Source organism: Agelaius tricolor, unplaced genomic scaffold (assembly GCF_023055355.1).
Source record: "Agelaius tricolor isolate 1412-34295 unplaced genomic scaffold, bAgeTri1.0.p SCAF_1, whole genome shotgun sequence".
NCBI classification, from domain to species: Eukaryota; Metazoa; Chordata; class Aves; order Passeriformes; family Icteridae; genus Agelaius; species Agelaius tricolor.
The window spans coordinates 109,036,703-109,059,416 of record NW_027269261.1 but is presented as its reverse complement, the minus strand read 5'-3'; the positions used below and the strand labels follow the sequence as shown (position 1 = coordinate 109,059,416).

At 40.4% G+C, this 22,714-nt stretch overlaps 1 protein-coding gene across 7 annotated transcripts in view; it reads left to right on the top strand.

Annotated features, from left to right (window-relative positions):
* The window catches only part of ATG5 (autophagy related 5), a 101,326-nt gene that overhangs the window by 67,184 nt on the left and 11,428 nt on the right, over positions 1–22,714 (top strand). For 4 of the 7 annotated variants that reach the window (XM_071446711.1, XM_071446703.1, XM_071446764.1 and 1 more), the window contains one exon: positions 4,202–6,543. The exons of 2 other annotated variants lie outside the window; for them this stretch is intronic. In XM_071446711.1, coding sequence (XP_071302812.1) covers positions 4,202–4,338 — 137 coding nt within the window. In that variant the 3' untranslated portion in view covers positions 4,339–6,543. Of the gene's footprint in view, positions 1–4,201; positions 6,544–22,714 lie in introns of those variants that run through there. One more of the 7 variants, XM_071446737.1, reaches the window with a different exon arrangement.

Genomic DNA, 22,714 nt, shown 5'->3' with positions numbered 1-22,714 from the left:
TCAGGCAATTGAATCTGTCTCAAAACTAAACCAATCTTTTATGCCCATCTTCAGTTCTTTCTTTCAAATAATAACGTAACTCGGTAGAAAAATTTATTGAGACGCATCAGTGCTCATGTGCAACCATCTGAATTGATGCTGAATGAGCTAATTTTCCTATTACTGAGTAGATGAGTTTGCAAGCAGCAACTTATATAGCTGAAGGAAAGAAAAAAACTTACTGTGTGATACCATGACATGGCACATCTTCCCACCTTCTCTGAAGGCTACAGATTTTCTTGTTTGTTCTTCCGCTGTGTCTCGCTGATTCCTGGATATTGAGGGGTTTTAAAGGAAGCTGGGATTAGCAACAGTGAATATTGTAGTTAGAGCATTCCCTTAAAGAAGAGAGAGTGGGCTCAAGCTGCCTCAAGTTGGGGAGGGCTTTGAGCCACTCTCTCAAGGACTCACTTGAGATGCAACAGGCCACTCTCTCTTGCTTCCTCCCAGCAGATGCCTATCTGCAAAGAGAGTCCTCTGCAATGTGTTCTTGTTGTGGTTTCCTCATCAGGAGCATGGAGCCACCTTGTTGGTGACAGAGGAGCAGATCTCTTCCTAAGCCCTTCACTTCAGAGGTTCTTGTTTGTCTCTGTTTTCTGTACAGAGCTGGAAAACCCTTCTGACTTTACATGGTACGATTAATTAGCCTGAGTCTGGTCAACACTTTAAGTGTTGCAGCCTTGAGTTATGTCTAAGCTAAGTCAGGTGAAAAAATGTCTTAGTACATAACATATAAGCATTGTTATCTGCCTTCTGGAGATGGAATATTGTTCAGTTTTACCAAAAAGTGTTACCATCTGTGCTTACAGCTTGCCTCTGGTAACTTGAGGGGGCTATGGTACCTTCTCCATTGTTACAGCTCTACAAGGAAAGTGGTAAAAAATGATTTAATCTTGGGACAACCACTCTGATAGATGACTTAATTAGTTTTCAGGGTTTTTTGGTTGTTTTGTTTTTTGCAAGTGCCAAAACAGTGTATGTTACTTGAGCATCACTTCAATAAATAGAAGCACTCTGATTTTAAGTAGCACTGTGAAAACTTATAAAACACAGATTGCTATGCTTTTATTTTTCTTGTATTTCTGCTTCATCTTGCTCCCAAAAGTAATTTGCAGCAAAGCAAAAAAAAGAAATCTTAGGTCATGTGATAAATAACATGTAACTCAGTTCTGATAGGATTTTAAGAGGACAAAAAAAGTTGGGGAGGTTACTGGAAAATTTGAATTAGTGGTTTTGATGAAATCCTGTTTATTTTTTCACTACATTACCGAACATTGTAGAATGGGTATTGACAGTAATAATATCATCAGGTCTGGACCCTGTGCACTGCAGATGAACAGAGTTATTTACCCTAATTTTCATCATTATCCAATGATGTGGAATGGCATTACTTTGTAATTAGGTCATTTACATTTTATACCACTAATTTAAATATCTGTTGTGTTTAGCAACTTGTACACTTCATAGCAGCATTTCGTCACTTTAAAAAGGCTTCTTGTGATCATAGAATGTGGGTTGGGGAAGAAGAGGACAGCAGGTTCATGTGTCAAGCTGCATCTAAAATCATGGAAAAAAATATTTTGTAAATCTCTTAATCTATTGTATCTCTAAAACAGGTGGATGAAGTTTTCATGATAGCTAGCAAATCGTTCAGGACTCAGATCGCAGTGGAAGTGGATAATAATTAGACAGCCCTTGAGAATATAAGAATATTTTTCAGTAATTGTTTTAGTGTCTTTGCTGTTTACAACTTTTTGCTGCAAAAAGCAGAGAAGAGTCTATATGAGAGACACTCTGATTTATAATTGGATGTGTGATGGAAAACGTGAAAGTTGAGGAAAGTTTGGGTAAATGTGCCTTAAGTGAGAGTTGTGGTTCCTAGTAAGAAAAGGAGAGAAGAATGTTGAAGTAAAAGCAATAGATTTTGTGAAAGAAGGCTGCAGTAAATACAGAATTGGGAGATAAGATCTCTTCAGTCAAGCCTCAAGGGGAAAAGGAATTAAGGAGAAGTGATGCTTTGTCAGAGATAATACTAAAGCACAAACAATGCTAATGCAGAGATTTAGATTTTAATTAAACTGGTAAATTCTTCATTGACCTCTGAGGCTTTCTCAGTTTGCCAAGGAACAGAATAAAAGACTTGTATGAGAAAGGGTAAGGACAAAGCTGGGTAAGGAGCAAGGAACATCAAGATTACCTGCACTTCATTTTCAAGCAAGAGTAGGCACGTGCACACACATACGTATGTTGCACAGTAATGGAAGAGCCAAAGAAAATGTTTATAATTTATAAGCCTTTCCTTCAATGGCAAGAAAATGATACTGGGGTTCTAAAGCTTTTAATTCTTATTTTTTGCAAGTTTGGCTAAAAAGAGTCAGGTGCATTCTGTCATCTGGTTTTATGTAAATTAGTTGTTTCTGGAAATTAAATAATACTATGAAACATGAAAAGTCATCAGCTCACACCAACTTAAGGAATACCATAGGTAGGTTTTAATTTTTAAGTGTTAAATACAAATATTTGGAGGTTACTTAAAAATATTTAGATGTTCCCTAACTTCCAAGAAGAAGGAAAACTGGTGGTGTAAACGAATGAAGGCACCACCACAACTGGGTTTCTGAGAGCTTTTCTTTGGGAATTAATTCTTTTGACAATCTGATTCAGAGTGTTTCAGCTCAATAAATACCTGTTTTGGCTAGAAATACCAGAAGTTCATTTTTAAATTATGTGCTTTGTTCTTCAGACTTGTCTCCAATAATACCAGAAACCAGCAAGTGTTTATGCTTAATTTAGTGTGATACTGTGTGTATTATGCCATTTAGAGAATCAAGACTTTGTACAAAATATACCATATGTAGGTGACAAGAAACAAAAGTATAATGCTTTATTTTAAGCAAACACAACTGTCTGCTCTTGCAGGAAGAATTATTACTAGCAAAAAGGCAACTACATGTTTAGGATGATTTTTTTTACCAGCTGTGTGGGCATAGATAGCTGATTATACTACAAACTTCTTCAGGCAGCTGTCAAATCATTTTGGCTACCAAACAAATGTGATTTCACCTGTGTTATAAAATAGAAATTACACTACAAGTGGGGCCACTGAATGCAAGAACCAGTAATGGTACCTACACTTCTAGATTCTGTTCTCTTCCATGCAGCTCTTGGCCAGGATGGTGGTTTGTTCTGTTATAAAGACACTGGAGTGGGACATAAAATGCCAATTAGTGCATGCAGTAATACTTTTGAGTACTGAGTGGGGAGTTCACTGTGGTAGGTCCATGTGAGAATGCCATAGTATAGAATAAAATGAGTGAAAGGTCACTGCCTACTTTTCTCCCTGCTAACCATTATTTGGAGCATATTTCATATGCTCTTTTCATCCCTTGTCTCTGAAATAAATTTTCATTTTTTGTTGTTTTAGTTCATGTCATGACTGTTATGTCAGTTGCTTTAGCTGGTTCCCATCATTTGAATCAAAGGATCAAAGTACTTGCATCGTCCGGGACAAGTATAAATAAAAAGAATTGAAAATACTCTTGTTATACTGGGAATAATTTGCTAACTTTGCTTTTCCAAGAGATGAAACTAAGTGAGAAAAAGCCGGTGCCAACTCTGCCTTTGGAGTAACTCTGAAATATTGCTAGTGATTTATGTAAATGATTCTTAGCAAAACAAGATCACTTCAGGAATAATGCATGTATTATATTACACATAGTCCAGCTCTTTCAGGAGATCACAGTATTAAGAATACAACTTACCAGTATGTTTTGGGAAGCTCAATATTTTGAGCATGATCTGTGTAAAATTCATATGCCTTACAGCTGGGTGAGATGGATTTGCCTTAACTGGGTTGACAACAAGCTGGGATCACTGGAGGATTAAAAAAAGCCCCTCTTGCAACTAGTAAAGAAAAGTGGCACTTTCATTAAGTTTTACTTAATTCCGGTTTTGTCTTGGAATTAATTTTAACTCAGAGTTTCTGTTTTAGATGATACAAATCTCAGCTTTCTCCACACTGATATTTCCTATTTTTCGTTCTGTTAAATGTTGAACTCGGTAACACCAATTAAATCTACCGTAAATTAAGTATGAGTAAATGTTTAATCTTCCTGTGAACTTTGAATGGTATACTAGTGGTTTCTCTTTTTCTTTGAATTAGATGGAGAGCAGAAGACTCAAGTGATGATTCATGGAATTGAGCCAATGCTGGAAACACCCATTCAGTGGCTAAGCGAACATATGAGCTATCCAGATAATTTTCTCCACATTAGTATCATTCCCCGACCTACTGATTGAAACTCAGCTGTATTCCTATGAGGAGCATTCTCAAGCTGGAATTCTAAGGGCATGTCAACTTCTTGCTTCTGTCAGTCTTGACAGAGGCAGCCTGACCAGAAAAAAAGAAACCAACAAAAAGCCGAAACAAAACAAGAAGTCCTCACTGCTGTAAGCCAAACAGGAAGAGAGATCCTATCATCAGATAAGGGCAATTGGGCTGATCTTATTTTGCATCACTGCTGCGTTTGTTCACTGCTGTAATTAAATCAGTTGCGATATGAAAGAATTTACAGGACTTCTGCAAGTCTGCTGTTTTCTTGTAAAATATAATGAAGCTGAAACTGTCAGCCGAAGAGCAAATGGAAATATGCCACTTGATTGTATTTCTGATTAACAAATAAACAGGGCTGTTTCCTAAAGAGGTAGTGTTTCAGCTTTGAGGGTGGAAACATTGGTTTAATTTTCTAGAAAGTTAGACACTGAGAGATTTGGTTACCAATAGCTTTTTGTAAAAGATCAAATTACTGTAAATCCATCTTTCCTTAATGAGAAGTTCATGTTTACAGTATATGTATTGGTATGCAAATGATCTTTTAACTTTGATAACAAGCAGTGAGAGATTTTAAAGTAAGCCCTGAGCATGTTTTGTCAGTTAAAAACATGCACAACTTAATAATTACAAATACTCTTGATTTGTATGCTGTCACTGAATACTCCAGTGTGTTTATTATTCAAACCAGTTTTCATAGACTAGCAACGATGTAGGATAATTTGTCTCAGGATTCGTCATGGCATTTCTTTGTGCTCATCTAGTTTTTTTTTCTTTAAGAATATATTTTCTTAATTTACTTTAACAAGTTTTTTTTAAAAAAAAAAGCTACATGGATGTTGCAAACAGGATTGTATCCTGCTGTTTATTCCCATAGACTAGGAAACAGTTAAATCATAGAATGATGAACAGATTGCTTTTTAATGATTTTGAATTTTGGAAAGCTGAGGCTTTCCAAGCTAATACTTTCTTACATCTGTGATCCCTGTGCAATCAGTCCACAATTTGGAAGCTTCTAATCTCATTGCACAGATTTTTTTTCTTAGTGTAGCAGATGTATTTTTAGGTTATTGGATCATTTTGGTTTCTAAATGTTCATTACCATTGCAGATGCTACTCAAACTCTACCAACTTTTTTTTTCTGTTGCACTAAATTCATCAAACTCTGTGCTCTATTGCTTTGTCTGCAGTTTGTGGCTGTTTGTGGCACAAAACTATGTTTATAGTAGACATATTATCCAGTCTGTCAAATATTATCCAATATAAAGAAAGCATGATATTTTTCTTTCAAAAATAGTGGCTGTCAAAGCTCCTACTCACAGTTTGGCTTGTAAATGTCCCAGTAATTCCCAGTGCTGTTCCCATTCGTTCCCATGCTCCCTTTATGGCAGGATACTTACCTGTATCTGAAAAAGAAGAAAATGAAAATCAGCCAAATGAACAAAAACCTCTTTCTGAAGCAAGAGGGGAAGGATCTCCATGGGTGAGGATAGGGTTGAGGCTAAGAAGAGCCCTCAGGGCAGAAAAAATCTGTAGACAGATTAGATATTGTTTTAAATGTTAATGAGGAAAATAGCATTAAGGAAATGGAAGGGTAAAGGTACTAATGAAACAAATCTATGCTGTATTCTGCAGGACATGAAGAATTTTTAAAACAAAACAAACCATGCTGGTCTGTGTTTATGCAGAATAGAAATATAATATTCTTATGGTGGGATGATTTGGTTAAGTTATTCTAATTTCCAGTTCTGTTTGGAACTTTTGTTACAGTGTTGGATTGGCATTTATAAACTTACTTAGGCACACATATCTAAATATTTTGGAGATTTTCGAAGTCCTGCCAATGGATAAAGCAAATATTTTGTAGAGTCTTCATATTTAAAAAAAAAAAATCTTTTGTAGGGATAATTTTTCCATTAATCAGGATAAGAGGCAATACCTTTCAAAAACTGTAGAGATTGTGTTTCCTTTGTTTTAAGGTAATCTGGAGTGAGTCACTGGCTATTTTAATATATTCTACACCAGCATTTTAAGTATACAGCTCTTCTTATGGCCCGTATTTGCCAGTAAATCTGACTTTAAGGCCTAGCATGGAACAAAGAAATAGCTTGGCTTTAAAACGTACTCTTTCCTCTTACTTTAACTATTTAAACTTTATTAAAAAATAAAAGAAAGTTTGAGTCTGTCTTTATTTCCAGCTAATAATGATCTTTGTCATTGTATGACGAGTATTTACTTAATAAGTAGGAACTTCTTAGAAGAGGTTCTTAGAATATCACATACAGATTGGGTTCTGAATTAAAGCAGGTAGGTATCTATTCTGTGTTAAAATATCTGGTTTTGAGATAGGCATGGTGACATTTTGAAATGTCACACTAAACCTGAGTAATATCTCTTGAGAGAGCGGTAAAAAGACATTCAGAACTAGATTTCAGATTTCTGTACTTTCACATTACACTGTCAAATTAGCTTGTGGAAGATGAGTTTAAAATGGGAGAGATGTTTTCTCTCCTTCCCTTGCCTTTCATGTCTCTACAATTCAAGTAAGTAAGTTTTTTTAACTGTGAAATGAAACACCAGTTTCTTTGAACTATAGATTGAAGAACAGAAAGCAATACAAACCAGCTATGCAAACAGCTACATGAGGAGTTTGGTGGATGTCAGGTTTTTATATGTACAAAATAATTAGCATTATATGGAGTTTATATGTATAAAAACCACTTAGGGTAGAAAGGCAGGCAGTCAAACACCATGTTAGGGTTGGAGGATCTTGACTGCAATTAAAACTGCCAAAATGTGTCCAATTTTAAAATAGCACTTTCCACTGAAGATGTTCAAAGCCTTAATCCTTGCACCATTTCACTAATCTAGGTCAATAATAGAATGGATGTGTTGTGGAAACAAATCTAGCTACTAATACTCATTGTACCCTGAGCTCTCACCATAACTGAGTATAACATGTTGGAAAGGGTAAAGCCAATTTGCAATGTAGTTTGCTTGCATCTGTTGGAATTGGAAGGATTGCTTGCTAGACTTTTGTCAAGTGTGTTTTGCAAGTTCACAAGCACTTCTTAGAAACCTCTAGAAGTTTGGTTCTTTTTCAAAGAAAATCAGGCTGTAGTGGGGGGAAAAACAATCAATAGCACTGTTCACTAAACCTGTCCTTTTGGTGGCTGCCTTACAGTGAAAGACACGCGGAGAATGCACGAGTGAGAGCTGGTGATGCCTTATTTTGCACAGATATGTTGTAATTTCTCCTTGTGTATATTGTTACTTAGTGTCCCAGCTGACATAACAAGCCAGACAACTTGTTATTCTTTCAGCTAGACAGAGGCACTCAAGTATTTTTATTACTACAAAATTAAAGCTCAGAATGGAAACTATCTGGCTGAAACTTGCACCTTACATGCTTTTCTGACTATAATTAAAATAATCTGCACTTCAGAGGTTTGATTTCCATCGGTCATGTGGACACACACCCTCACTGGATTTTTTCTGCACGTCAAAATTGGCAAAATAGGCTGGTTTTCCTTCATTTTAAAGACTATCTGAGTCTGTACAAGGCAAACAGGAGGAGGGGATCAGGCCATGGGGGTGAGCCTAGAGCCCTGAAATCGTGGCATGACACAGGAAGTCATATGGTTTCTTCACCATTTCCACAGCGACCATTTTATCATGTGAATCCTGGCCCTTGCAGATTCTCCTTTAATTTGCAGCTTCTCTTTGTTTAGCTGATGTTTGACCTCGGCTGAGTGGTGATGAGGCTGTGCCTGCCCCTGGCTCCACAGCTCTGTCTGTCCCTTGCAGGATCACCAGTGCTGGTGCCTTGTGTGTGACTGAACTGCCCATCTCCAGGGCCTCCCTGACACTTTCACACAGCTCCTCCTTCACCAGCAGAGCGTGAGTTCCTTTCTGCTGGCTTTCACCACCAGCTGGGTGGCCCTGGAGGAAAGCAGTGAGAGAAGGGTGCAGAGGAGGAGAGAGGGAAACGAGAGGAATTAAAAAACAGTGAAGGTGGGGCTTGAGAGAAAATACTTTGTGGGGACTGAAATGACAGAGCCAGATTCTTGATCTCACCCAGGTTTCTCATTCACTCATCACCTTGCAGCTCCCACCACGTGCTTTCCTTTCCATCCTTTCCATGAATACACTGTCATGGCTTTCACCTGCAGGACAGTGTCTGGCACCTCTGGTGTTGCCAGGAGTGAGCAGTCACTGAGTGTGTGTTTAGCTTTGATGGTTTGGCACAATGCTGAAGGAGGCCTTTATTTACAGGAATTGTTTCAGAGCTTCCTTCTCTGCAGCAGATCCTTGACCTGGGCTTCCTTCATGTGAGGAGTCAGAATGGGGAGGTCCTGCTGCAGACAACATCCTGCACAGGCACCACAGGTCCCTGTTCCAATACACTGGATGTTGGAAAACTGAGTCATGGGTGGATGGATGGGTCACTAGAGGACCTTTCTTTCATGAAAAATACTGTTTCATGTCTCTGAAGTTTTATTTTATGCTATTCTGAATGTTTCATAAAGAACAGCAGAATACATTTTCAGTGTGGCTAATAAATACCAAACCCAGTTCTGGTCACAAGCATTTTCTGTTTCATTTTCCAGTCAGAATAAAATTCTATTATATGGGGTTTAATTGTAGAACAAGTCATCAATATTTGTAATGAGTCTGTATAGGCAGTAGAAAGAGGATGTGTCCATTGTAATCATCAGCATTTCTGCAGTGTACATCTCAGCACCTTTTAATATGAAGATACATGAGGACTTCTGCTGAGGCATGGTTTTGCTGAGCCACCCAGGCAGTTTCTCTGCCAGTTTGGGAGGTCTGCTCCCCTATGGAAACTCACCAGTTTTGGTTTATTGTATATAAATTTATACTTGATGGCTTTGAGGAAATGACTGGAAGAATAGCCATAATGGCAATGGAAAAAAAAAAAAAAAAAAGAAAAAAGCAAAACAACAAAAAAAGCAAAGCCTAATTTATTGCTCAAATGGAATGTCTTTCAGTAAGAAATCATGATGTCAGTTTTCAGCAAAATTAGTGATGTCCTACTTCTGGTTGTGTATTCAGTTATTTCTGTGTTAAGAGGGAGCAATCCTAATGGGTCAGCTTACAATTGCCCTGAAATATATATAGTGTATTTTTAATTAATATGCATTGGCATATTAATAGGAATTACTTGTATTTTATTTTTTCTCTTACTGAAGCTTGAATGCATTCAAGGGTTCTGCTGCAATTGGCTTCCTCGGGGAAGTGCAGCAGGAATTGTGTCCCTTCTGGCCTCCATGGATCACATTGGGATCAGTGTCTTTTGGAGATACAGGGGAAAATAGTTCTCTGCAGCTTACCTATTTGCACTCTTCCCTCCCTCCTTCCCCAAACGAGATGCCACAATCTTCCATCATGCAACCCTTTTTGTTGTTGTTGTTGTTGCATGCACTGGACAACAAGCCAGGTGAACTGTGGCTACTGAGCATCGTGATAATGATCTTCAGCTGGCATTTTGAGGGTCTCTGAAGTTTAGGTCTTTCAAGTTTCTGAGCCACACCTCTAACAGTTCTTGTTCTGGGGTAGCCACACAAGCTTCCAACAAGTTAATACACAGTGTAAATTAAGCTCTCTTTTAAAATTGGCGCTCATGTAAATGGAAGTATCCTCAGCCTTCATTCAGGCTGGTTTTGCTGTTTCTGTGTAATCAGCTTTCTGGGTACTTGCAAAAAGCAAACCTCAGCGAGGTGGTGTGGAGGGAATGGACGATGCCTGTTGCACAACTCCCTTGCCCGCACCCAGCTCAGCCCTTGCTTGTGTCACTGCAGGCAATTAACAGTGCTCAAAACCACAGCAGCTCCTCTTCCAAAATGCCATTTGATGGTATCGGGACACCATCAAATTCAGGAAAAAAATTGTTTCTATTTTAAAGGGAGTTTATTCTTCAGCATTAGAAAATGCTGAAGTAATAAAAGGCATTGAGTGTGCAGCATCAACAAGATCTTTGCTGCAAGTTATGATGTGGATGGGATAAAAGTGCTTCTTCAGTATAATATATGCTTGAAATGAACTGTAATATATTTAGGTGTTCTGCTTTGATCCTAATGTGTTGTGGGGTGCTATGCTGAAATGAATGTGGATACCATCAATAAAGGAGGAGATCCTTAACACCTTAATGTATGGGCATGTGCCGCAGTTGCCACATCATAAACAAGGGCGTAAGCTCTGCAGAGCTGCCCCAAGATAGGGAACTTTTTACCTCCTCTTGTCCCAGGGTAAACAGGTTGCTGGTGTCTCTGAGAGCAGTGGAGTGCTTTCTCTGGCACTGGCCAGGGAGGGATGAATTAATTGCTGTGGATTTCTCAGGTGTGCTGTAGATGTGCATCTTGACCCGATAGGAATGAAACTGAGCGCTTATCTTTACCTGCAGGATTTATGTTCAGTGATTTTGCTATTTATGATGTCAAAGAGGGCTTCAGGGATTTGAAGTAACCTTAGGCATGGGATCATTTTGTTGACCACCCTTGATGCTAATTATTTGAAGCAAATCAGACTCTAACATTTTTATCAAGTTTCACTGTGGAGTGAGATAAGATTAGGTGTAAATGGCATGGCTGGAAACTTCTTGAGAAATATTTAGGTTTATTTTGCACATAGGATCACAGGAAAAAGAGAACACTCCTGCCTGTGCTGTCTCTGCTGAGGGTTTTGGTGGGTGTCACTGTTTGCCTGAAGTGGTGCAGTATCCCTCTGCCATTCAGATCATGTAGTAAGGGTGTTGTTCCTGTGGAAAAATCTCCTTGCCCAAGATAAGGGCTGAACTAAACCTGAATCTGGTTCTTCTGAATTCTGACAATAATAATTTCACTGAGCACAAGCCATGTTGTTGCTGCTCAGCAAGTCTGTAGGGTTTTTTCTGGATTTATTACCTTGCAGAGATAAAGCCTGCTGTTTATTCTGAAAAACTCCTACCTTGACAACTGAAGAACACCTTAAAATTTTTCAAACTAAAGGGAGAAGCTAGAGCTAGGAGGAGCTAGCAGCTAGCAGCAACCTCCCATGATTTACCAGAAAGAGAGAAAACTCAAATTCTGTACTTTTCATCACTTCACAAGCTTCTTGATACAGCATAAGTGAAAGGTTTCTTGATAAGTTGTCTGGGGTTCATGTAGGGAAGAGAACTGGGGGTCTTACTGCTGCTGATGTTGATGTCAGCACTTTTGACTTTGCAAGCAGAGCTTATCAGCCTCAGCCATGAATCTGCTGTCCTTCCTCTGCATGGATATGGAAATTCAGCTTCCAGGAGAACTCCATTTCAGTTTTACTGGGGGAAAGAATTGGTAGAAGCTTGGGAATAAAAGATGATGTCTAGAAGGTTACTAATGGCAGAGGATCCTTCTCAGAGCCAGGTTTAATCCTGCTGTGGATCAGGTGCTGGTCAGAACTGGGGTTGTGTTGAACCATCTGCTGATGTGTGGAACAAGTCTGTCAGTAATACCTGTGTGATGGCTTGGGCCTCAGAAGGGACAGATGCTATCCTTCTTGGCAGTGCAAACTTTCAAGAGTGTGTGATCCTGAATTTGGAAGATGGCAGGGTTTGGTAAACGATGCACAGCCTGTATGGTTTTGTTATGGAACAACTCTTTCATGGCATGGTACACCATTAACATGAGGGGCATTGTTTTATTTATCTCAGCTGATGTTCCTCTGACACTGCTTGGTGGGTAATTTTAATGGATGTGTGTCATGGTTTGGGAATGGTGTTCCACAATTTAGTATTCCCATCGCTCCCTTCCCCCTGCCATGGGATGGAGAGGAGACTGGGAGGCACAAAAGGTAAAGATCAGGGGTTAAGGTGAGAGCAGTTCACTGGAAAGAGCAATGAGATGAGAAAATGAACAGTGTGAGCAGCAATATTAATGGCAGAGGGTACAAGAAAGAGGCAAATGATTCACACACAGAGACCCCCTGACAACACCCAGCTGCTCCCTCCACCACACTACACCGATCCAGGCAACTGTGAGGGGGTACAGAATAACCTCCAGGGCCTGGCCATCCCCTCCTGAGCAAAAATTAACCCTGTCCTGCCAGAGCCAGGCCGATGTGGAATGGGAATCCCTGCACTGGCAGGTACAGTAGTGCTCACCTTCTTTGCTTGCAAATGCCCCAGGCAATCACGTGTGACACCTTCCTGCAAATGAGGCAAATCCCGCTTGGCGCTCAAGCCGCTGAGGAAGAAAACTTTTATATTGTAACATTAAAGGCAGACACTTTGTTTTAATCACTTGCCAAAACAGCTGAAAACAATTATTAATTAATAGGAAACATTAACTTTTAACTTTGCAAGCTCTCCAAAGAAGTGCCTGTGACAACTTACATCTGGATTTATGGATAATTTGGATACAGTGAAAATGGGCATCGTACTGCAAAGGTTGACTGCTTTAAATTCATTTTAAGTGTACACATAGTGCTCTTAAAATTAATATGTTTATAAACCTAAATTGGTTCAGTTGGATGCCTTTTGTTCTCTTTGTGGCTTCATTTGAAGCAACAACAAAAAGCTGTGCTTGTTTGTATGTTTAACCAAAATGTTAAATGCAATTAATCCACCAAAAGCATACAAATATTTTTTGAATAATAGAGGCGCCCCTTTCACAGTGTCTTAGGTATTTAGCACCATGGTTTGGCAAGTAGAAAGCAACTTCTTCACATCTCATAAATAAAATTTAAAAAATCTTTTCCTTGGCTTGTTTAATTTGAACCAACACAGTGCAGCACCCTTAGTTTTTCTTGTCTGCTTTGATATGGCTGGGGTTAGTATGTGTAGTTGGTGGGGGTGGCATTCCTAGTATTTTAGATTCTGGATCCTACTTTCCCCTCTGGAAAATACTGTGTCTGACAAAAACAGCTCCCAGGAAAAAAGAAAGGGGAGATGAATATTGCAGTCTGAGACAGGTCCTGTTCGATCTGACTGGGGTGTGACTGTTTGGGGATTCATCATGCAGATCTATTGCTTTTGCCTCTTTTGTCCAAAAAAAGAAAAAATTCCTTGGACTGACAGAAACACAATGTCCAAAATATTTCAGCTAGATCAGACCACAAGAGTTAGTTTGTTATCTTAACTGAGGATCTTTAGACATCCCAATTATTTTAACAATGGGAGAGTGGCTCCTTAGCCCGTTTGCTTCTAGCCAGCCCACTTCCCAGTTATTGAGCAATTCATGGGGGATCACAGGATGACTTTAGGAACTGCAGATTCTTCAGCAATTACAATATCATTTCTAGCAAATGTGAGGACTTTGCTTTTTACATTTGCTCCTGAGACTCTTCTCTTAAAAAAAGGTGTGTTTTCATCCTTTATTTAAAATTCTGCAGGTCCTGCTAAACCAGCAACTCGCTCTTTGCCAGGTAATTCAATCTGAGCTCATCTTCTGTGCATGGGACTGAGTCTGGTTGTCTGGTCCCAGTTGTGTATAAGGACTGGGAATCATCTTAGTTATCCTTGTTTTGGATCAAGGCACAACACACATGGCCACTCACCAACCTGTGGAAGGCAGATGGGCCTATGTAGTCCTGTATTTATGGTTAAGAAGAGAATTGTTACACAGTTCAAAGGTTAAGTGGTGCCTTCAGATAATAATGCTTTACTTTTCCTGGAATGTTTTGCACAAGTCTCATAAAGAAATAGAACTTGTCCTCATTTTATCAAGTAGTTCAGACTCTAGTGGCTACTGAAATGATGCCTACAGCTCATTTCCCTTTCCCCTCTCCTCCCCACCCAGCACAGTGCTCTTGTTGGAAAGGAGGGGTTGCAGTGGTGCAGACATATGGATGCAGCACCTTGAGTCAGATGTATAGGAATGAAAGGCAGTGCTGCCACATCAACAGAGTGACATCTCTGCTCTGGGTGATAGTGGTCAATCATCTCAAAAATAGCAATCATATAAATACCTGATGGTTTTATGGGCTGAGCTATGGCAACTGCTCTGCTTCAATTTCTGTTTGTACCTGCTGAAGTCTTACACATTCATCCTGAAATTACTTTTTATTACAAACAGTGGCTATTTGCTCAAAGAATTTCATAATCTCAAAGCAGTTATCTTTCTTCAAATAGATAATTTAGTCATTACCAGCTTTTTCTCAAAAGAAGGGGGTAAATTGACAAGTCTAATACTTCTCGAAGGACAAAAAGTGATTTCTGCAGTGGGTTGGATATTTTCTAGACTTCTGTTCTCTCCCAGCTGTTGCTTGATGCACTGCTCTGTCTGGAGACTTGCACTGAGCATCCACCCTATCAAGCACAGGCTAACAGTGCACTGCACTTGTGGCATCTCCACAGCACTGTGACCAATCTCACATGAAAGCAGTAGGTTGCTTCTGCTTACTCACTGGTGTATTGGATTTCTAGTAGCAGTCCATTTTCAGGTCTGTAGGTTGTGTGTGTCAGATGGAAATAATTACTTTCAGTGTGCTCTGGGGTATTGCTAACTGAGCAAGAAAGACAGCATGGCTTCCCTCTCCCGCCACCCAGGGTTTAGGATATGCCTAGCTGGAGTGCTACAAAGATCTGGATTGATTCCTGAGTTTTATTTTGGTGGTTTTCATTATTTCCACAGAAGCAGCTGAAGGATAACTGTAAATTCCAAGTGTCAGCTTGCAGGGAAGGTGTGAGTCTGATCTGTGATGGTTCTTATTGAGAATGAATTTAGAGCAGTCTTGCTTTTAATGCTTTATTTTTGCATGGGCTGTGGGATTCAGGATTTGTTGAGGCCTGTGAGGTTCCTTTGTGCCAGTATTGGTTTGTGCCTTTTAAGCAAAGCCCTCAGTGCTGAATCTCAGGTACAACTCCCATGCAGCAGAAACTTCCCCCAGCTCTTGAGCTTCCTAAACACAGCCTGGGACTGCTGCATCCTCTGATGCTTCTGCATGTAAGAAGTTGTCTGGATTTGGTCCGTTCCTCTCCAGCTCTTTGGATCTGCCAGCTCTGTGAAAATAATGGGATGTTAAAATTTTAAAATTAAAAAATAAAACATGATTTGATATGCCAGCTTCAGAGGACAACTGCTAATTCCAGTACACCTCTCTGTGCTGTCCTGGTTTTGACTGCTGTTTCCTGCTACTGTGGTAGAATGAAATTTGTGTTATCCTCAGTGTTTTCCTATGCTTACAGGATGTGGGAACCAGTAGGTTTCCATGCATAGAAATCCAGCATTAGGCAAGTGATTTGGTAATCTTTTGTAGTTGTCCAGAAGGTAAAATGCATTGTGCTGCCACAGAGCAGTCCTCAGAGCACCCTGTATATGGACAAACTGTTTCTTTTTGCTTGGCCATCTCGTTTAAGATACAAAAGTACCCCCCAAGCATCTTTCATGGCTTTCATCTGTATCTGTGGAGCATTTTGCAAATAAAAGTTGGGAGGTTTGCCATCCTTGTAAACAATATTGCACACCCCAATTCCAGAACAGGGAAATGCTTCCCTGTCCACACAGATGAAAGTCAACAGATGCTGAATTTTGCAGTTTTTTGATGTCTCAGAGCATAGAAGCTGTAGTATGAACATTGAGGAAAAGCTTTTTTCCCACCAAAACTCTCAAGCAATCGTACAAATGAAGCAAAACTGCTTCCTCTGTCCTGAAGAGAACACCAGGGAGAGGCAGGGATGTGCAGAAATGAATGAAAGGTTTGGTCTAACTGGTCTTTTTTCTCACATAAGGTTAGCAGAATGCTGTTTGTTGCAGTCTATTGTTGAAGCACCAATATTTGTTCTATTTTTAAAACAAAGAAATGTTAATTTGATGAAAATCAACAGAAAAGAGTGCAGGAAGCTGCTGATGTGAAAAATTTTCCCATCATGCCAAGACAACATTTTTTTATCAAGTTTTTTTCTTTAAGGTGTCACTTTGCAAGGTTGCATGCTGATGATAATGTTTTACTGCTACAGCTGTGTGGAGGAAATGAGACTGATGAAATTTTTCTGTGTGAAAACCTGTAGAAGTTGACTTCAAAGAGAGAGATGTCCATGAAACACAAATACAGCAGAGATGTTCCCCAGGGATATTTCAGCTACCAGGAATATGAACTGTTGTGAGCACATCCCCTCTCAGATTTGCATAGATGGAGATGCATTGACTCAAAACAGAAGGATTTTGATAAGCAGATATTAGCTTCAGTCAGAGCTGAGTAAAGAGGAAAAAAAAGGTAGGTCATATTCAAAACAATGAACACTCACCAGCTTAATTATACACCATATATGGTCCTACTCTTCATCAGTGAAGATGGAAAAGTCCTTTATTAAATTTTATTGGTACCCATGAAACTGCAGTCTTCAAGCCTATGCCAGCTGCTTCTGAAATCACAACAGAGGATGCTGCAAGCATGGCCATGTCTTTTCCTGAAATCCTGTGTTTAGCCTACAGATCAAGTGAGACTTAATTGGGTCAAATGAAAAGGTTTGGATTTGATCATGGGTTGGTATATGGTTTGTCAGCTTCTGTTGCTGTTCTGCCTTGTCAGTTGAGAAATGCCAAAAACTTTGGGCACGATGAATTAGTGAAAGTAATGCAATAGCTTTGATAATGTAACTTTCATGATGGCTAAAGGACAGCTCAATACCAATTATACATGATAAGTAATAAGAGTAAGCTAAAATTATTGCCTGACAGTGCTTAGGAGGGACTTGGAGGATGTGTGTAATACATTTGCTTCCTTCCAAAACTTGTTGGACTAGCAGCCTGACTACAGGAAAATCACTGTAATTTAGCTTTTGCTGGCAGTATCAGCAGTGGAATCTAGGGCATAAATACATTGCTTTATGTATATCTTAGCCCAGATCTAACATGGGAGCAAGTGAATATGACAAAGCTTGCACTGCTGTTGCTTCTCCTTTTTTTAAATAGGAACAGGGAGAGCTCAGGCCTGGTTGTGCTGCAAAATAGACATGAACTTAAAAACATTACCTTTATTTCATCCCAAACTTCTTATTGAAGGGAGATATGAGCCCAGGTTTTGCCCAGTCCAAAACAGAGACTCTCAGGCAGCCACAAAGGAGGCAGATGAGGAAACTCTCATAGTTCAGGTCTTCAGGCTTGGCACAGGAAGGCAGCTCCCATTGTACCCAGCCCCTATCTGGGATGAAAGCAGTGATCACAGCAAACCTGAACTGTCCACATGCCTCACATGTGACAGAAACATTTGTATTTCCCTCAGCCTGGTCCCTGGGAAGCATCTGACACACCCCATGAGCTTTGATTTGTGTGTCTGGGGCACAATTTGTTTCTTATGGTAGTCAGAGACTACAGACAAGAACTGTGGGTCTTGGTTTTAAATTTTGGAAGAGTAGGGTAGCCAAGCTTTATACTTGCATTGGATGCATTCTGTGAGCTAAGGAAGCACTTTTGGTGACATGCTTTGCCAAATGAATTAGCAGAAGCAGACTCAGCCAGCCCCGAGTATGTCACTGGCCACTTTGGTGGCCCTTTTTGCCACACTTGCAAGAAACCCAGGAACTGCTGCAATCTGGAGAGAGAAACTTTTGATCTTGTGCCAGCATGCACCTGTTAACAGGGCTTTGCTGAGGTCTCTGACCTGCAAACAGAGATAAGCTGCTCTTGCGGGTTAGGAGATTTGAAGCTGCCAGGCTGAAATCCAGCACATTCCAACCCAAGCTCTTTACCTGTTCCTTGGTTAAGAGGTGCTTGAACTATTTGGCAGGGAGCCAATGAGGTCTGCTGGCTCTGCCATGGGGCAAGGAATTATGTTAAAAGACCCAGTTTCCAATTAATCCAGGCCTCTGTAACTCTCTAAGCAGCTTGGCCAAAGTCACGTCGGTGCAGGGTCACCCTTGTCTTCGAGCGTGACACGGGGCAGATGAGACCTCTGGTTCTGCTGAACACTGAACTTCAGTGCAGATCATGAACATTTTGAGCTTATCAGGAGAAAAGCTCTGGAAATGATTTGTGTGATTGTATCTTGAGGGGCAGAAGGCAGAGCAGAGCTAACTGACTGATGTTTCTCTCTCGGGCTGGAGTTTAGCATTGCCCCATAATCTCTGCTGAGGCTGTTTTTTGAATAAAATAGAACTCTGCATGGAGCTGTGCTCAGTGTGGCTTCTGTGCTCTGAATTCTGAGGGAAAATTCATAACCAAAATTAGCCTAATTTTTTTCTTCTTTCTGCATTTCTGATGGTAGGTGCAGGATTTGGGGAAATTACTTTGCTGCACCAGTGTGGAAGTGTTACTGTAGCTGTGACCAAGGTGACCAGGAGATGGTCCTTGCTGCCAGATGTGCCCTGGCTTTACTAACCCATGTGATTATTTTTGATATGCTTTTGGCTCATGGCAAGTATCTCTCAGAGGTAATCTGTACTCTCCTGCACTGAAATACATCATGTGTAAAAAAGTGATGATGTGGTAGCTCTGTGACAGAGGTTTTTGGTGTAGCAGGGCCATGGTGAACACCCCTTTTCAGTAACTGGGATGGGCTTGCTAGGAAAAGGCCTGGCTGACATGATACTTCTATGGTGAACTGATGGAAGCTGTGAGGAACAGCACAGCACTGGCAGTGCCAACTCCTCTGCTGCTGGTTTTGACTGATATTGTGGTGATCTGCAATAAGTGGTGAATCAGTACAAACCCTGGATATGCCTGCCCATTGCTTTAACAATTCACTCTCACAGAAGCTTTAAGATCTCTCAAATTTTACTTGCTCAAAGAAAAGTCACTTAAAAAACCAGGCTCATAACAGGAAGTTTATTCTTTTCATTAATACATTCTCTCTAAATGCAGTGTTTGTTAATATAGTATAAATTGAGCTGAGATAAAAGTTCTAAGAAACAGAACTCCTGCCCGAGTCCTGTGTGGTGTATATTTAATGAATTTTCACTTAATTATCCATTAATATGTATTAATAAAATAAACATGGCAATTGAACAGAACAGCACTAAAATACTGTTCTGAAAGAAAACCACATTGAGTAAACTAAAACAACTGCATTTCTTACTAATCTACACAATGCATTTAATTTAAAAGGAGAATTTATAGTATTTGAAATATCCTACCACATACTGAAACTTTTAGTGTAAACTGCCACTTTCTGACTATCACATATTGAAATACTTGTGGTGCGTAGTGAAATTTATGTTACATTGTGTAAAATATATAGTGAAACCGAACTGATGTATAATGAGACACACATGTGCCTGCAATGACTTATCAGTTCCATTATTTTCTAACTAACATTATTTTCATGATCAAGTTTTTCTGGGTCAGAGGAAGAAAATGGTGAAGACTGGGATTGATACTTCAGTGGAGAGTGTAGACCCAAACTTGTACAAAAACCTAATCAAGCTGAGTTATCCTTTGTCCTTTCCTCAGATAAATTCTAAATGTAAAGTCTGCTAATGGTTACAACATGTCTCTCTTTCTCTGCCAAAGCTTCATTACGAACATCAACATCACCCCAGCAAGGGAAATACCACCAGCCACAAGTAGAGAGGCCGGGTGCCGAATTCTCAGCAGCTTTTACCAGACCGGAGCTGCTGCACAAGAGACCCTGGTGAGGTTTGTGGGGCCTTGCAGGACCACCCTAGCACAGGTTGGGTCATTCAGACCCATTCAGGTTTTGTGGGAGAGGGCAAGTAGACATCCCAGACCTGACCTCCTTCGTCCACCAGTGCTCCAGACCTCCGTGAAGGCTCAGGGTGGATGGGCAGCATTGCTGTGGCCTGCAAAACATCTCTCCATGCTGCTTAGATTTGTTTTTTCTTTCTTAAGTTAGGTCCGGGCGGCAGAGCCAAGCATCCCTGCCGGGCAGGGCAGGCAGGCAGGCAGGCTGGGTGTGCCCTGCTGCGGCAGAGCAGGGCTGTGGCAGCCAGTCCAGCAGCTGCTGGCCTCCTGCTGACCTGGGTGCTCCTCTGCAGCGCTGCTCTTTGCAACCCACGGCTGCTCTCCAGCTTCAGCAGTGGCTGGGGCTGAGGATGGCGGCTGCTGGGCTGGCTGGCTGGTTTGGGAGGTGCTTTTATCCGGGTTGACCGGGATCTTTGCAGGTCCCAGCTGGTGCAAGGCTGCAGGATCTCTCCAGCTCTGTCCACTCTTGCCCAGAACTTGCTGCTTGGACCGCAAACAGACTGATGTTTCTGAGAACTTGCCAAAAAAGAAACTGAGGTCCTAATGCTGCTCAACCAAAAGAGTAGGAAATAAACCACCTGTGAACTAAGTCTCACACCTCCTAGACAGTCCTATTCCAAACTCCATCATCAGAATGTCTTCTTTTATGAGTTATCTTTTACCTGGTTTTGCAGCCTTGCCAGGATGACCAAAGCATTTAACACCCAGAAAGTGATAACCACCGTGAAGTTCCCTCTTTCTTATCTGCCTCGGTAACACTCAAGTCAAGGTGTGTTTATCCCATCCTTGCATTGGATCATTGGCCTTTTGCTAAACCAAAACAAGCTGGGCTGTACTGAAATTGAAAGACCTTCCTACTTCATGGCTGTTGTGCAATCGGTGCTCATCAAGGATGGTTAAAGGCACAAGACAAAACACACCCTGCATTTGAGGGTAAGGTGTATTAACCTTTCCACTTGGAATGCCTAATTGCTCAAATATTGCCAACATTGTTCAAACTGTCAGATATGTTAGGGAACAGGCAAAACTGGAGGGACAACTCTATATGAGGGGTATGACAAATTTATTGGGTAAATTGTATGGGAGTGCTTAACCCTTCTCTCTGTTCTGGTTTTTGTAAGGACAGTTGCCAAGTAGAGTTGGTCATGACTAATTCATGTGAGGAAACAGCACAGAGAAGTTAAACAGCAGCAACCAGTTTAATTTCACTTGTTACCAATAAGGCCTAACTTAAGTTTCAAAAGGAGATGAAAGGTAAATTTGCCATTTGCTCTCTATGTTTTAAAATCTGCATGGGAGCTTGAAGAGTGACATGCTCTGTATTACTAATGCTACCTCTGTCCTTAGAGCAGAGGGAGGAGACAAACACAATTTAATTTCTGTGTGTACTAGGACAAAAATTCTCCAGAGCATAGATTTTGTGTTTTGTTCTACCCCATTCCTAGCTTTTAAAAATCATTCTAGAGGTACATTAGTTATCCCTGAAGCAGGGCAGAGCACACATATGCGTCAGTGCCAAAACTGACCAAGATGATACTGGGACATTTTCATGAGGGAGAAGAAGGAAAGTTATCCTAAGTATCTGAGCATCAACTGTAGCAAACAATGCATCAGGTATGAATATTTCACAGGTGGTACAACCAACCAGCAGCTACTTCTCTTTTGGTTTATCTTCTTATCTCCCCTGAATCACAGGGTACAATGATGACAGTGAGTGGATGAGGCACTATGTATTTAGACAACATTGTAGAAGATGATTTGTCAACAGGGAGACAGAAACCTTTCATAATGCTTGGAGGAAAATTCATAGCATAATCCCAGAATAATAGATTTTTAATCCTTGGTTGTTTCCTTGTATGATACAAGCTAATGAGTGTCACCCACTCCTTTGAACCTTTCTGTAACTTCCTTGAGAAGTTCCATTTCCTTCCTTCCATTTTCTTTTGAAAGACGTTCAGTCCAAACTGAAACATTTACCAATTCCTTCATTCCTGTGGCTAGATTGTTATTTTGCTAAAACAGAATTGAGCAAAACAAGAATCTTTTCAAAGGCAGTATATGGAATTGTTATCCCTTTGAGCTAACTGTGGGAAGGCAAGCACATGGCTGAGCTTTTGTAAAATCATGTTGAAACACAATTCTCTTCATTTAAAATGCTTCTGAAGAAGCCAGTCTTGATTTAAATGTCTACTACATGGGTTGTAGTTGAAGACCACGTGAAATGAGGCTGTGAATGGGCAGATCTGCCCTCTGCTGAGCTGGGGGAATCTCTGTGAAGAGGCTAAAGGCAAATGGCTCTTGCATACATTAGCAGTGTAGCAATTTTCTCAGCATCCGTGAAAAAGCTGGGGGTGATCACTTGCCACTAAAAGGGACATTTTGCTAGCATGGACCCAGTTATCTTCTTCCCTGGCTGCCTGTATCCAGTCATGGAGATGTCAGTGTCCTGACAAGAGCACCAGCTCCATATCACTGGATTTTCAGCTGCAGGGAAAAGTATTAGCAAAGGAAGACGTGTCAAAACAAGGAAAACCCTAAAAAAGAGTTATTTGGTAATATCAACCCAGCAAAATACTGAAAGGGAGCTTTGGCAGGGTGGCAATAAGCTTCCAAGGAGCCAGAAAGCATCGTGGATGTCACAGTTTGTCAAGCCATTGAAATTTCATGCCTCAGAGTAAAGTCGGAGATGAGAAACTCTGGACCTTTCAATGTGGGAGAGCTGAATCTA